Below are 11,860 nucleotides of genomic sequence, written 5' to 3'. Positions count from 1 at the left end.
TTTGTCTTCAGAGTGAAAAAATAAATTTAAAAAGATGTTCTGAGACCACCAAAGCCAGCTGTAATGGGCATAGTAAAGAATGCCAATTAGACATGTAAAAATAGCTTAGTCAGGGAACCCCACGACAACCAAGGCTGCACCTGATAAATAGAACCCTGTGACATCACCCCCTCAAGATAAACAGACAGGTCCTAGAACCTCATGACGCCCACTGGTCAATATATACGCAGAGACCAAGAGCAATGCTCTCTGCTCTGCACATCTGGAGAGTTTCCCCCAGGGTCCCGACCCTCGAATCAAAAATTTCTGTTAGAGACTGGACCTGACTGTCAGCTAACATAGGTCACACAGGTGAGAAGCCTTGGAGAGATAGCCTGAGGACTGTAGTTAGGAAGTTAGGATGTGAACCTTGTGCACAAAAAAATAGACCTTTTATTATATTAACTGCACTAACTAAACATATCTACCTTCTTGCCCGTGACACCAGCTAAACCTACTTTTTTTTTTTTAACTCCATAGGAAAGAGACCCTTAAGCAAGGTCATAAAAGTACTTAGTAGCAGAAATACAACTAAATCCCTGGCCACCATTACAAAATGTGACTGGTAATCTCAGGAGTGAATTCTAGGCCACCCAGGACCACCCAGTGAGCCTCTTCCTCAAAAACTAAGGGGGGAGGAATAAAAGAAAAGGAAGAAAGGGGGATGGGAGCAAATGACTTCACTACAGCCGTTACCTGCAGTACCCCGGCCCACTAGTGCCCTCCCTAGTCCCCAATCTCCTCTCTATGCAGTATCACCTCGCTATAATTCATTAATCCTGACCAGCAACCCGACTGCTCCAGACAGAGAGAGTCGCAAACTGAAGAGGCCACAAAAAAAAAAGAAAAGAAAAGAACATAGACTCCACCCGTCACAGCACGGGCCTGAACAGCCCGCCCCTCTCTCTGCCGCAGCGGTCCCCCAAGGCGCATGTGCTGCTAGAGAAGGACGCCCGTCGATGACGTCACGCGAGGCGCCATATCCGAAATCTGGTCGCAGTCCCATGGTACGGGCTGGAGCAAGTCTGTGTACTGTGTACTGTACGTGTGGACGTTGTTTCTTGGCCACAACGGATTTTTCCAGAGGAGATTTAAACAAGAGAGAGTCCTAGTGGATGAAAGTTGATGAACAAAGCGAAAAAAAGGAATGAGTGAGTGAGGCCTGAAAGAGACGTCATCAGAGCATCCCGGAAGCGGTCCGACAATGAAAGGTAAATGGCAGGAGAGACACGGAGTTGGGCCGGGTTGAGAGTCTAGAGGGACGGGAACTGGAAGCTGTTTTGTGAAATGAATCAGGGATACCTGTCACAACAGAGTACCAAGAAAACTTCCAGGGAGTTGGCTCACAGTACACAAAGAAATGAAGGCCCAGAGTGTGAATCGGCAGACTCAATCTCTAAGCTGGGAATAGATGTCAGGCTCCAGTGTGTGTTCTCCCCAGGCTCCTCTCAGGGAAACTAGCAGAGGTGGATCCGAGGCCTTCGCCAATAACTGCTGTCAAGGACCTGCTCCCCTCTACTAGCTGGCTTTTCACTCTTACCTGTAAAAATCTGGTGAGGCACAGTATCACAGACCTAACGCATTGGTATTTGAGCGGAAAAGAGATGTGCCAGGAAGGGAAAGCAAGCACTGGAGCAGTATTAGAGGAGAGAAACGATATGGTAAAGATTAAGCCTCTGATCTGGTGACTTACAACCCTGTCATGCCTTTTAATCAAAGATCAAGTGCCTTGGCATATTTCAACTTCAACTTTATTATGTGCATAACTAGGAATAACTACTGTTTAAAATTGCTTAGAAAGATTAACGACATTAAAACAAATATGTATACACATGTAGGAGAGTGTATATGTGTCATTTTAAATCATCTTCTTGGCAAGCAATGAGTGTTCCGTAGCTATTACATGTGTATGGTTGCAGAAAGACTTTCGGCTCTGATGCTGAAAGTCTGGGGCATCTGGGGTCAGTAAAATGAAGTTGTTTCTGGGGTTCCAGGCCCTGCACATTTTTCTCAATAAACAATGCACAGTCTCAATGTGCAGTTCAAGGGAAAACTAGATTCTGTATATAAAACTGGTAACTACCTTGCTTTGTTTTCTTGGTCAAACATGTACTCAGAGAAGCACAAGAGAACAGAGATGGGCTTCTTGTTTGTTATTTTTGCTGTTGGGATAAGGTCACTTTTGTCGTCCTTACTGGCCTGGGACTCACTATATAAGCCAGGCTGGCCTCTGCCTCTCAAGTGGTGGAATCAACTGTGTGTGCCACCACACCCAGCTCAGAGATGAAATGAATAGGGCGTTGTGTGAAGTACATTTTCTGGTCATTTGCCCTTTGTTCTCCCATTTGCTCCTGGAGTCTGTCCCCCAGTGCCACCATGACGGTTTCCTCTAAACAAATAAGAAAAGGAGCATGGAGGTGTTGAGAGGTTTCAGCGTCACTATGATCATATTTAGAGTTTATGTATACTTAGACTATTGTATTTTATCTGGTCAGGATACACATCAAATTTATGGATTCTGAAATGTGAGAAATCTGTTTTAAACCTCTTGTAGCCAGCAAAAGTTAGTGTTGGCCTTCTAATATCACTTCACTTTTAGTGTCTTCACTAAACTTACTAAGCAACTGCCCAATCATAATTATAACTTGTGGGTGTTTTAAATCAGAACAACTCTAACTGTGATCCAGTGAGGAAATTTTTAGACATGCAGGGTCTGAGTAGGAAACAAAATCCCATGTTTTAGGTAAGATCTTAGTAATTGTAAAACATGTTAAGCTTTGAGGGGTGTTCTTTTTTTTTTTTTTTCTTTAATTAATTAATTTATTTATATCCTGATCTCAACTTCCCCTCCCTCCTATTCTCCCAGTCTCTCTCCTTCCATCCCGCATTTTTCCTTTCCTTTCTCCTCAGAAAAGGGGAGGCCTCCCCGGATATCAACCCCTCCTTGGCTTATCAAGCTGTAGTAGGACCAGGTGCGTCTTGTTCTGTCGAGGCTAGACAAAGCAGCCAGTTAGGGTAAAGGTATCTAAAAGCAGGTAGCAGAGTCAAAGACAGGCCCTGTTCCTGCTGTTAGAGATCCCATATGAAGGCCAAGCTGCAGATCTGTTACATATGTGTAAGGGCCTAGGTCCATCTCATACATGCTGTCTGATTGGTGGTTCAGTGTCTGAGAGCCCCAGTGGGCCCAGGTTATTTGATTCTGTAGGTTAGTTAATTCTCATGGTGCCCTTGGCCTCTTATAGAGTGTTCTTTTTAAACCTGGGAAATTCTAGGACAAACCTGGCCAGAGAAAAGAATAAAAGTATCTAAGATAGGTGTGGTAGGACATGTATATAATCCCAGCAACTGGCACTTGGGAGCCTGAAACAGGACTGTTGTGGGTTTGAGGCTACTGTAGGAAACACAGTGAGTTCTAAGCCAGCTTAGGATACAGAGTGAGACCTAGTCTGTAAATAAATAAATAAATAAATAAATGGCAGTATCCAAGAGGGCTGGGGTATGGACCCATGGTGAAGCACTTGCCTGACATTTAAACCCCACTGAAGTTAATCTTCCAGTTCTACAGAATAAAACAAAAGGTTCATCCAGGAAAGCTCTGCTCTTTCTTACTAACCTAGTCTTATTTCTCTGAGTAAATGTAGTTCTTACCATTGTTAGAAATGCTTGGATATTATACTCACTCTTAACAGGAAGTAGTCATTTCTTCTGTTTTTGTGTTTCACTCCTCAGCTGTGATCTACCGTGCCTTTTCTCATAAAGAAGCCGAAGAGCATGATGTGCAGGTACTGTGTTTAGGGTGGGCTGGGAGCAGTAGAGATGATGGCAAAGGTCACTCTCAGTGTCTTCTAACATTGGTCTAGCTGTCCTTTCCCATGGATTACTCCTCATCTTCACAGTCAGTATACTCGGCCCCATCAAGGTCTCTTGTACTAATGTCTTCATAGGCTCAGCTCCTTTCTTAGGGTACCAGTATCAGCTCTGAAGGACTTGGACTCCTTGATTTCATGTCATCTCCCACTCTGTGGGGAATGACAGCCTGTGCCCACCTGAAACCTGTTTGATCTTGCTACTGTATCCTGTTCAGTGCTTAGTCCATTTCATAAGTGGATGTTACAAATTCTACATGGATGTTTCAGCATGCTTTGTTTCATGGTCGGAGCTTTACCTGTGGCTCATAAAAAGAACATATTCTTGAAATCCAGGTTTTAAAAAACCAGTAAACCTTTAATTTTACTTCGCCATGAAAGAGAGACCACATATGTATTTAAAAGAGCCAAATTGCCCTGATATCAGTGATGGATTGTTTAGCCATCCAAGCCTTGAACTGCCTCGAAGATTGTATTTTTTACTCCCTTGCTTTAGCACAGACAGGGATGTATTAGTCACTACTGATATATTAACCTAAGTCTGGCAGTTAGCTTCAGACTTGGGTTTGCTGTCTGGATTATGCAAAAAGAGCCCAGAAAATGGCCAGGCCAAGAGGTAGGTCCTCAGAAAAGGGTTGCAGCAGGTGAAGACAAGTGGGGTACTTGTTGTCCAGTGAGGAATAGACTGTTGCTGCCCCAACTTGAGAGGTGGTGAAACTAGAGTGTCCTTAGACACATTAGTTTCACCCAATATACCCTAGGAATCCATGTAACTTGGTATTGCTGTATCCTGTTGTTGAGAGTGATGAGCATGCTTGCATTGGCAGCACATATACTAAGAACTGGAATGAGAATGATTAGCACCCAAGATGCCATCCCATTTTTAGCCTGCAAGTAGGGCTGGAGCAGACCTCTGCAAAAGCAGCCGCACAAGAGTTCACAGGGCTAAAAAGGAAGGAAGTAGGACTCTGATGCTCAGTGTCAGAATTCCTCCTCAAAATACTTGACCTTTCTGGAACCCCTAGACAGTTTTCCCTAGAGCTGGAATGGCTCATTTCCTTAACAACCCCATACCCCTTCCACATTAAGCTGGCCTTGTGGTTATTACTGATTAAATAACCTGTATCATCCATTTCTCAAGCTTCCTTCCCCATGAGGATTAGAGAAATCTTGCCTTATAAAGGATTTAGAATCCTCAGTAGAGTAACCTCAAAGAAGCATGTCAGGAAGTCAATGTTTGCCCTCGCTGCAGTGTGGAACAGTGGCACAATTAGCATATGAGTGTTTCTTTTACATCTTGGAAGTTTGTGAAGCAAACACTAGGCAGAGAAAAAATTTGTGCACCTCAGTGGATAAACAGATGGGTCAGCAAGGATAGCAGCTCTCAGGAATGGGTTATAAGGGCCCTGGCTTCTGAGAACAGAACCATGAACCACACAATCATGTCTCTGAGCAGGACATGGGAACCCAGCGGGCTGAGGCTTTTGTACAGGCCTTCCTGAAACGGAGCATACCACACTTGAGCCAACAAGACTGTGAGAGCCATCTGCAACGCAAGGCTGTGATCTTGGAATACTTCACTCGCCAGAAGCTAAGGCAGAAGAAGAAATCCAAAGGCCTCTCTGCCAAACAGAGGAGAGACTTGCGGCTCTTTGACATTAAACCAGAGCAACAGAGGTACTCCCTTCTTTCCTAAAGGCCTTGCTACCTACCATTGCCTAGGCTTCCTGGTCAGATTGTGGACTGGGGAGCCCAGGGCCTCACTGGACAGCCCTGCCCGTTTGTCTCGGCTTTTCTGCGTTCTGCCACAAGGGGGCAGCCTCCTCCTGCCAATTTCCTTTGCCTGGGTTTGGCTTTTAATAGGCAGACAGACTTTAGTGAGAATGAGGCCTCTCGTCATTTCCTTCTGTCCTAGCCTCACTAATAAGTGAGTAATAAGTGAGTCTGTTGCCCATAAGAACAGGCTGTTTGTCTTTCAGCTTTCTAGAAAAGAAAAACTGATATTCCTTAGTGTGTGTTTTCCTATAGCTTTTAATGTCACTAGACAGAATCACCCACTCAGAGGTTACTGCTAAGGAAAGGTCCTCCTAACACGTTTCTGAAAGGAGTACATCACTGTCTTGTGGGAGAATGTCTTCCTGCAAATAGTTCTGAGTCTGTGTGTACAGCTGCTCTTTCTTTTATTTATTTTTTTATTTTTTTTCTTCGTGACAGGGTTTCTTTGCATAGCCTTGGCTGTCCTGAACTCGCTCTGTAGACTGGGCTAGCCTCAAACTCATGGAGATCCTCCTGCCTCTGCTGCCTGAGTGCTGGGATTACAGGCATGCACCACTGTGCCCAGCGGACAGCTGTTTTATTTAGGCTTTGTATACTGTTCTTTAGCCAAAGAGCCTTCTGTGTCCCAGAATGCATGAGAATGTCACTTTGCCTTGATGCAGCCTCCCTGGCGTCCTTGCAGGAAGTGTTTGTTTCAGAGTTGAGCCTGTTGTCTAACCTGTCTAACCCTGGCTTTGTTTGAACAGGCACTAAGACAAATGATAACCCCAGAGAAAAGCTTTTGGTTTTCTACTCTCACCTTCCAGACAATCCTGCCACCTTACACAAGGACCTATCTGACAACCTGCACCTCCCAAAGGCTGTTAAGTTTAACTACTGTAACAGTGGTTTTAACAAGTCTGATACTCACTTGTTCATTTCTCTTGTGAAAAGGAGTTTGAGTGAACAGCACCTGGATTATGGCCAGTGTTACGTTGCCACCTTCAGATGCTCTTCTTGGTCTAAGCCAGGGGCTCTACCATCATGTGTACATGTGGCCAGCCGGAAGGGCATCGAGGCAAAGGGCCACCACTTCTCTTTTTAAGAGCAGAAATTTAACCTTGAAAAGGATCTACCAGAGAAGATATTAAAATTCAACAGGGAGGAGGTGCTTGGCTTTGGTTACTTTGTCATTAGGAAACCTAGAGCTTACACACAGTCTCAAGTGCTCCCTCATGCTCATTCTTAGCCTTCAGTCCAGCTATTTGCTCAACACTAGAAATTCCAAGTGCATGTTTCTGACTTTATGACAGATACAGTCTCTTCCTCCCTCTGCATGAACTCTGGAAGCAGTACATCCGTGACCTGTGCAATGGGCTCAAACCAGACACGTGAGTTTTATTTCTGAAGCCTACCAAGGGAGTTGATCCCAAGTCTTGAGTGCACTAGAGAAACCCACTGGTTGTGAGTGCTTGTGATTCTGTTTACATTGTTACTGACTTTCTTTGTGTGTGTGTTCTCTTCACCACCTAGGCAGCCACAAATGATTCAGGCCAAGCTCCTGAAGGCAGATCTTCATGGTGCTATTATTTCAGGTAATTTCTATGAGGGCACATAGTCATCTGGAGACTGCTACTCAGTGGCAGTGAAGTATGTGTTGCAGTATTTAGCCTGGCATCTGTCAGTTGACACGCCTAAAGTAGCTCCAGGTCACAGGCTATGAGGACCTGAGACGGTTGTAACCTGATCTCTTCTAAGGCTCTTGTTAAACACAGACTAAGTGATTGTGTTCTCTGCGTGCAATCTGCTCACACTGTTGTCACATAGCCTCTAGCTGAGACTCTCAGACACAGGTTCCCTCTCATGGTTTCCAAGGTGCTACCACCAGTGCAGACTTTTCCCATGGTTTCCAGACTCATTCACCCCATGGCACCCAACAGCTATATGGACATGCAAGAGGTACCTCAAACTACCTATCCAACACAAGTCCAACCAAGTCTCTGACTTGGTTGCCTCATCTCCGATAATGGCACATCTCTGTACCCAGCTTGTTCAGGCTAGGAACCTAGGAAGTATATGCCATTATGTCTTTTCCTACTCCACTTCAAGGCCATTAACACACCTAGTTCCTGAATCTGACATAACTCCAGCTCTCTTGAGTTGCTGTGGAAGCTTTCTCTCACCCTTGCCCAGCTCACATACTGTTTTATTCCTACATGCGTACCAGATTAAATACACAAAATGAAGGCTGTAGTCAGACAGCAGACTGCTGTTTGCCTGCTTTAGACCTTTAGTAGTGTCCCATCCAGTCAGAGTAAAAATCTTCAGCGTCCTTGGGCTGGCCTCTGTGTGGCTTGTATACGAGGCCCCTTTGCTTGGGTTCTTGTCTCAACCAAGTGGCTCAGCTTCAAGTAACACAGGTCCCTTTCCTGAAGTTACTTCCTGAGAGTCTACCAGCACTTAGGTTACCCCCTCCACCCTCATTACTCTGTTCTTATTTTTCTCGTAGTCATTATCAGTATCAAGAAATAGGATTCCCCATGTTTTGCTATTGTTGTCCCCCATGAGAACTTCAGTTCCACAGGAGGAGAATTCAAGCCATCTCATTCAGTGCCCTGTTCCAGCACACACCTAGCACACTAGGAACATAGTTTTCTCAGGGAATGCTGACTACATGGTGGGAGGGGCCTGCCTGTGAGGTGGCTCACCCGTCACTGCTGAGCAGCTCTATGAAAGGATTACATTCCAGGCAGAGTTCAGGAGGCCCAAGAGTGAATGATGCCCATGGCACTTGCTTCATCAGAGCAACCAGACTGGGCTTTGAAGGTTCTGTGTATGACCTCTTGGCTCCAGAACCCTGCCCAAAACCCAAAGGACACCTAAGAATAAATAGCCCAGAAATTGCAAGGGGTTGGAAAGCCTGGGCACTTGCTGGCTTGGCCACTGTCCTGTGGGCACTTTCTTCCTCAGCTTAGAATGGCCATCGAGGCTTCCAGTCATTGAGGCTTCGTTGTAACTGCCAGCCTTACTCTCAACTGCCTTTCTCCTTTGCAGTCACAAAATCCAAGTGCCCCTCCTACGTGGGGGTCACAGGAATCCTTCTGCAGGAGACAAAGCATGTCTTCAAGATCATCACCAAAGAAGACCACCTGAAAGGTGGGTGCTGTGTTCCCAGGGTGTCAGATGCCACTATGTTTCCCTTCCTTGAGGTTTCCAGGTTTCCCTTGGCTGTGGAATGAAACAGGTTGCAGGTGCTTACTGTGTTATAGAATACAGAGAGAGGCCTCTGTGGCTCTCTCAGACATGTGTGAACACAGTCAACCTGTCCATGAATAGGCAAAAGAATTGCATATGTCTGTCTGTTTGTGATCTCTGCCTGCCAAGGTCACCAGCTCTCAAATGAGTAACTAAAAGATGGTCGGAGGAAACAAAACAGCCTGCCCCTGGAGTTCTGAGTTTTAACATGGTTAACACTGATCCAGAAGGTACTTTTAGATCTTCTGAGATCTCTGTACCTGACCTTGCCCACAAATCCAGAGATTCAAACAACAGTGGGGGGGGGGGGGGGACTTATAATCATCCATTTGTCTGTTGATGCTGGAGATTAAACACAGGTCTTCTGTCTGCTAATACTGCATCCTGCCCCTGACCTACCTGTACAGCCCTGCTTCATTCTTTTCCATTTCCATGTACTAATGGTGAGGAAGTGGTGTAGAAGATTCCCCATTAGTACAAAACTGTATGGGAAATCATCTTTAGTCGCTGGCTGGTCTGGAATCTTTCAGTCCTCAGAGTTGAGTTAATCATCTCAAAACCTGAAATTAGGTGTTGGTTATATTTGGACTAAAGCAGATGGCCCGGGTCTTTCTTGGTACTTCTGTGTTGGGATTCCTCATTCCTATACACTTTTTTAAAGACAGGCTCACTATGTTGCCCTGGCTGGCTTGGAACTTGCTGTGTAGACCTGGCTGGCCTTGGCCTGCTGCCTGGTTTTGTCTCCTAAGTGCTGACATTAAAGGTGTGTGCCGCCACACCCATCTCACTTATTTTAATACAAATGTGTATGAGCAGTGCTCTACATAAAAATGAATTCACTATGTTGTTCCTCATTCTTTTTCCTTCCTCTCTTTTTTTTTTCCTCTCAGTTATTCCCAAGCAAAATTGTGTGTTCACCATAGAAATTGATGACTTCATTTCCTACATTTACGGAAGCAAATTCCAGCTTAGATCAAGTGAGCGGTCTGCCAAGAAGTTCAAAGCAAAGGGAACAATTGACCTGTGAACTCTTTGCCACTGGAGACAGATGTCCCTGGCAGCTGAGAACTGAAAACATCCTACATACCCACTTTTCCATGACGATTCTCTGGCTGTAGCCTGCCTCTAGTCCAGGGAAAGCAGAGTGGCCGAAGAACATTTAATAACATAGAAGGAAGTCAGGGCTGGAAGTTTGCATCCAGGTGACCTTAAGTTAGCTTCAGTTCCACAGGCAGGAAAGACCATCAGAAAATACACCAGGATCAGCCTTAGTTGATCTGAAAAGGGGGCCTTTAGGTTCTGTCTTTCATACTTCTCTGTGTTCGTGAATACTCCATGCTGAATCAGTTATTTAAATAATAATAAAAATACACCACAGGCATAAGTGGGTTCAAGTGAAAGAATCATTCCTGTGCTTATGCTGAGTTGAAAGGGAAGGGGGTATTGTGGCTCCTTCATCCCTTGGCCACCTACTGACGACACCCATTGCATTCACAGTGTGGAACATTATGGATATGACTGGAATGCATCCCTTCTCCAAACTCTGAGCTACCTACACTTTGCTACTCTCACACGCAGAGGCCTGATGAGCCTGCTTAGGGTTTCACTGCAGCAGTCAGAATGAGGCAGAGGTCCAGATCTGCCAGTACCTGTTGGCCACTGTTTGAATACAGGTAGACAGACCTAGCCAGCTTCCTGCTGTGTCCTTGGGGATCCAAGGGTAGGCCAACGTCACCTAAAGGGCCAAAGTCCCCAGCAATGACACCTTTGGGAATCTTAGTTCCTTTCTCTACTGAAATTATTAGTTTTCTACTGCATGTAAGTCCAAATGAGGGTCATTGAAATTGCAGATCAGTGCTAGCATGAGAAATGGGTGGGGTCCAACCATTCTGTGCTGTTACTAAAGAAAGCTTTGTAGTTGAAATCTGGTTCAGGTGGACCCAGTTGCCCTTTACATGTAAGAAGCAAGTGTCTGCTGAACAGCTCAGAAACTCCTGGCAATAAAAAGTATCAACACATGTAACCACTAATATCAGGGAAGTTGTGCTAGTGGCATCACTTCCTTGATGCCCAACTACACTGAGTGAAGAGAAATGAGTGAGAATGACAGAAAAACAGCCTGCTCCCAGATACCAAAGTGCACCTCTAAATACCACAAAGACTATCCGGGCCCTGGTTCTATCTACATCAAGACATTCCTCAAGGCATCCCCAGGTCTGTCTGACCCCATATATCACATAGCCCTTACTAACCTGCTGCAAGGTTCAGATGGGCCTTCGGAGTGAAAGTGAGCACTGTCCAGGGTCTCATGGACTGGGAAAGAAAGGCTAGGATCTGAACAAGATAGCCTGCCTCCAGGGACATGTTCTTCCCAGCAGGAAAGCCACAGGGAGGTGAAAGAGACTGCTAAATAAAGTATATATGTTTCTTCATTTACCTGGCGATCTACCAAGGAACTCTGTTCTGTGTAGAGTGACTGTTGTACTTTCTGACTGAAAGTGAATAGGTACTATGATTTCTGAGCAGACCTGTTCATCACCACCCCTCTGTGATGTAAAAGGCACACTATGTTGCATAAACACAGTTACTTCCCAAAAAACCTGCTGGTGCCATTTGCCAAGTGAAACATTTTTCTCCTGGCCCCAATTCAAGTTTCCATTGTCTAGCTAAAGATGTTTTCTCTCAGGGGAGACAATGTGATGTTCACCTGCCACAGTGTCTGCCCTTTGCCTTGTTTGGGATGTGCAGCTCTTGTCTCCCTAATTTCCCCTGGGACCAAGGTCCACATCTTCCTAGGCACTGGTCCTGATGAAGCTGCACTTGGTACTACATGGAACATGTCTAGCCAGGTCTCCACAGCTCAGGGCTTCCTGAGTACTTGGTACTTGTGACTCTGTCTCCAAGGAGCAGGTCTATGGTAGAGATGAGATTTGGGGTATAGAGTC

General features: G+C 45.3%; 1 protein-coding gene across 1 annotated transcript; it reads left to right on the top strand.

Annotated features, from left to right (window-relative positions):
- The first annotated feature begins 1,008 nt into the window (after window positions 1–1,008).
- On the top strand, window positions 1,009–10,299 carry Pop4 (POP4 homolog, ribonuclease P/MRP subunit). Its single transcript, XM_055595032.1, has 7 exons — window positions 1,009–1,250; window positions 3,769–3,821; window positions 5,362–5,582; window positions 6,974–7,051; window positions 7,194–7,255; window positions 8,715–8,816; window positions 9,806–10,299. Exons 1-7 carry the CDS (start codon window positions 1,244–1,246, stop codon window positions 9,940–9,942), a joined length of 660 nt encoding a protein of 219 aa, XP_055451007.1. The 5' UTR covers window positions 1,009–1,243; the 3' UTR covers window positions 9,943–10,299.
- The last annotated feature ends 1,561 nt before the right edge of the window (window positions 10,300–11,860 follow it).

Source organism: Psammomys obesus, unplaced genomic scaffold (assembly GCF_907164565.1).
Source record: "Psammomys obesus unplaced genomic scaffold, mPsaObe1.curated_primary_1811, whole genome shotgun sequence".
NCBI classification, from domain to species: Eukaryota; Metazoa; Chordata; class Mammalia; order Rodentia; family Muridae; genus Psammomys; species Psammomys obesus.
This window is presented reverse-complemented; position numbering and strand designations above follow the sequence as displayed.

Coding starts and splice junctions, on each gene's coding strand:
- Pop4 (XM_055595032.1), top strand. Junction 3,822..5,361: donor CCGAAGAGCATGATGTGCAG/GTACTGTGTTTA, acceptor GTCTCTGAGCAG/GACATGGGAACCCAGCGGGC. Junction 7,052..7,193: donor AATGGGCTCAAACCAGACAC/GTGAGTTTTATT, acceptor TTCACCACCTAG/GCAGCCACAAATGATTCAGG.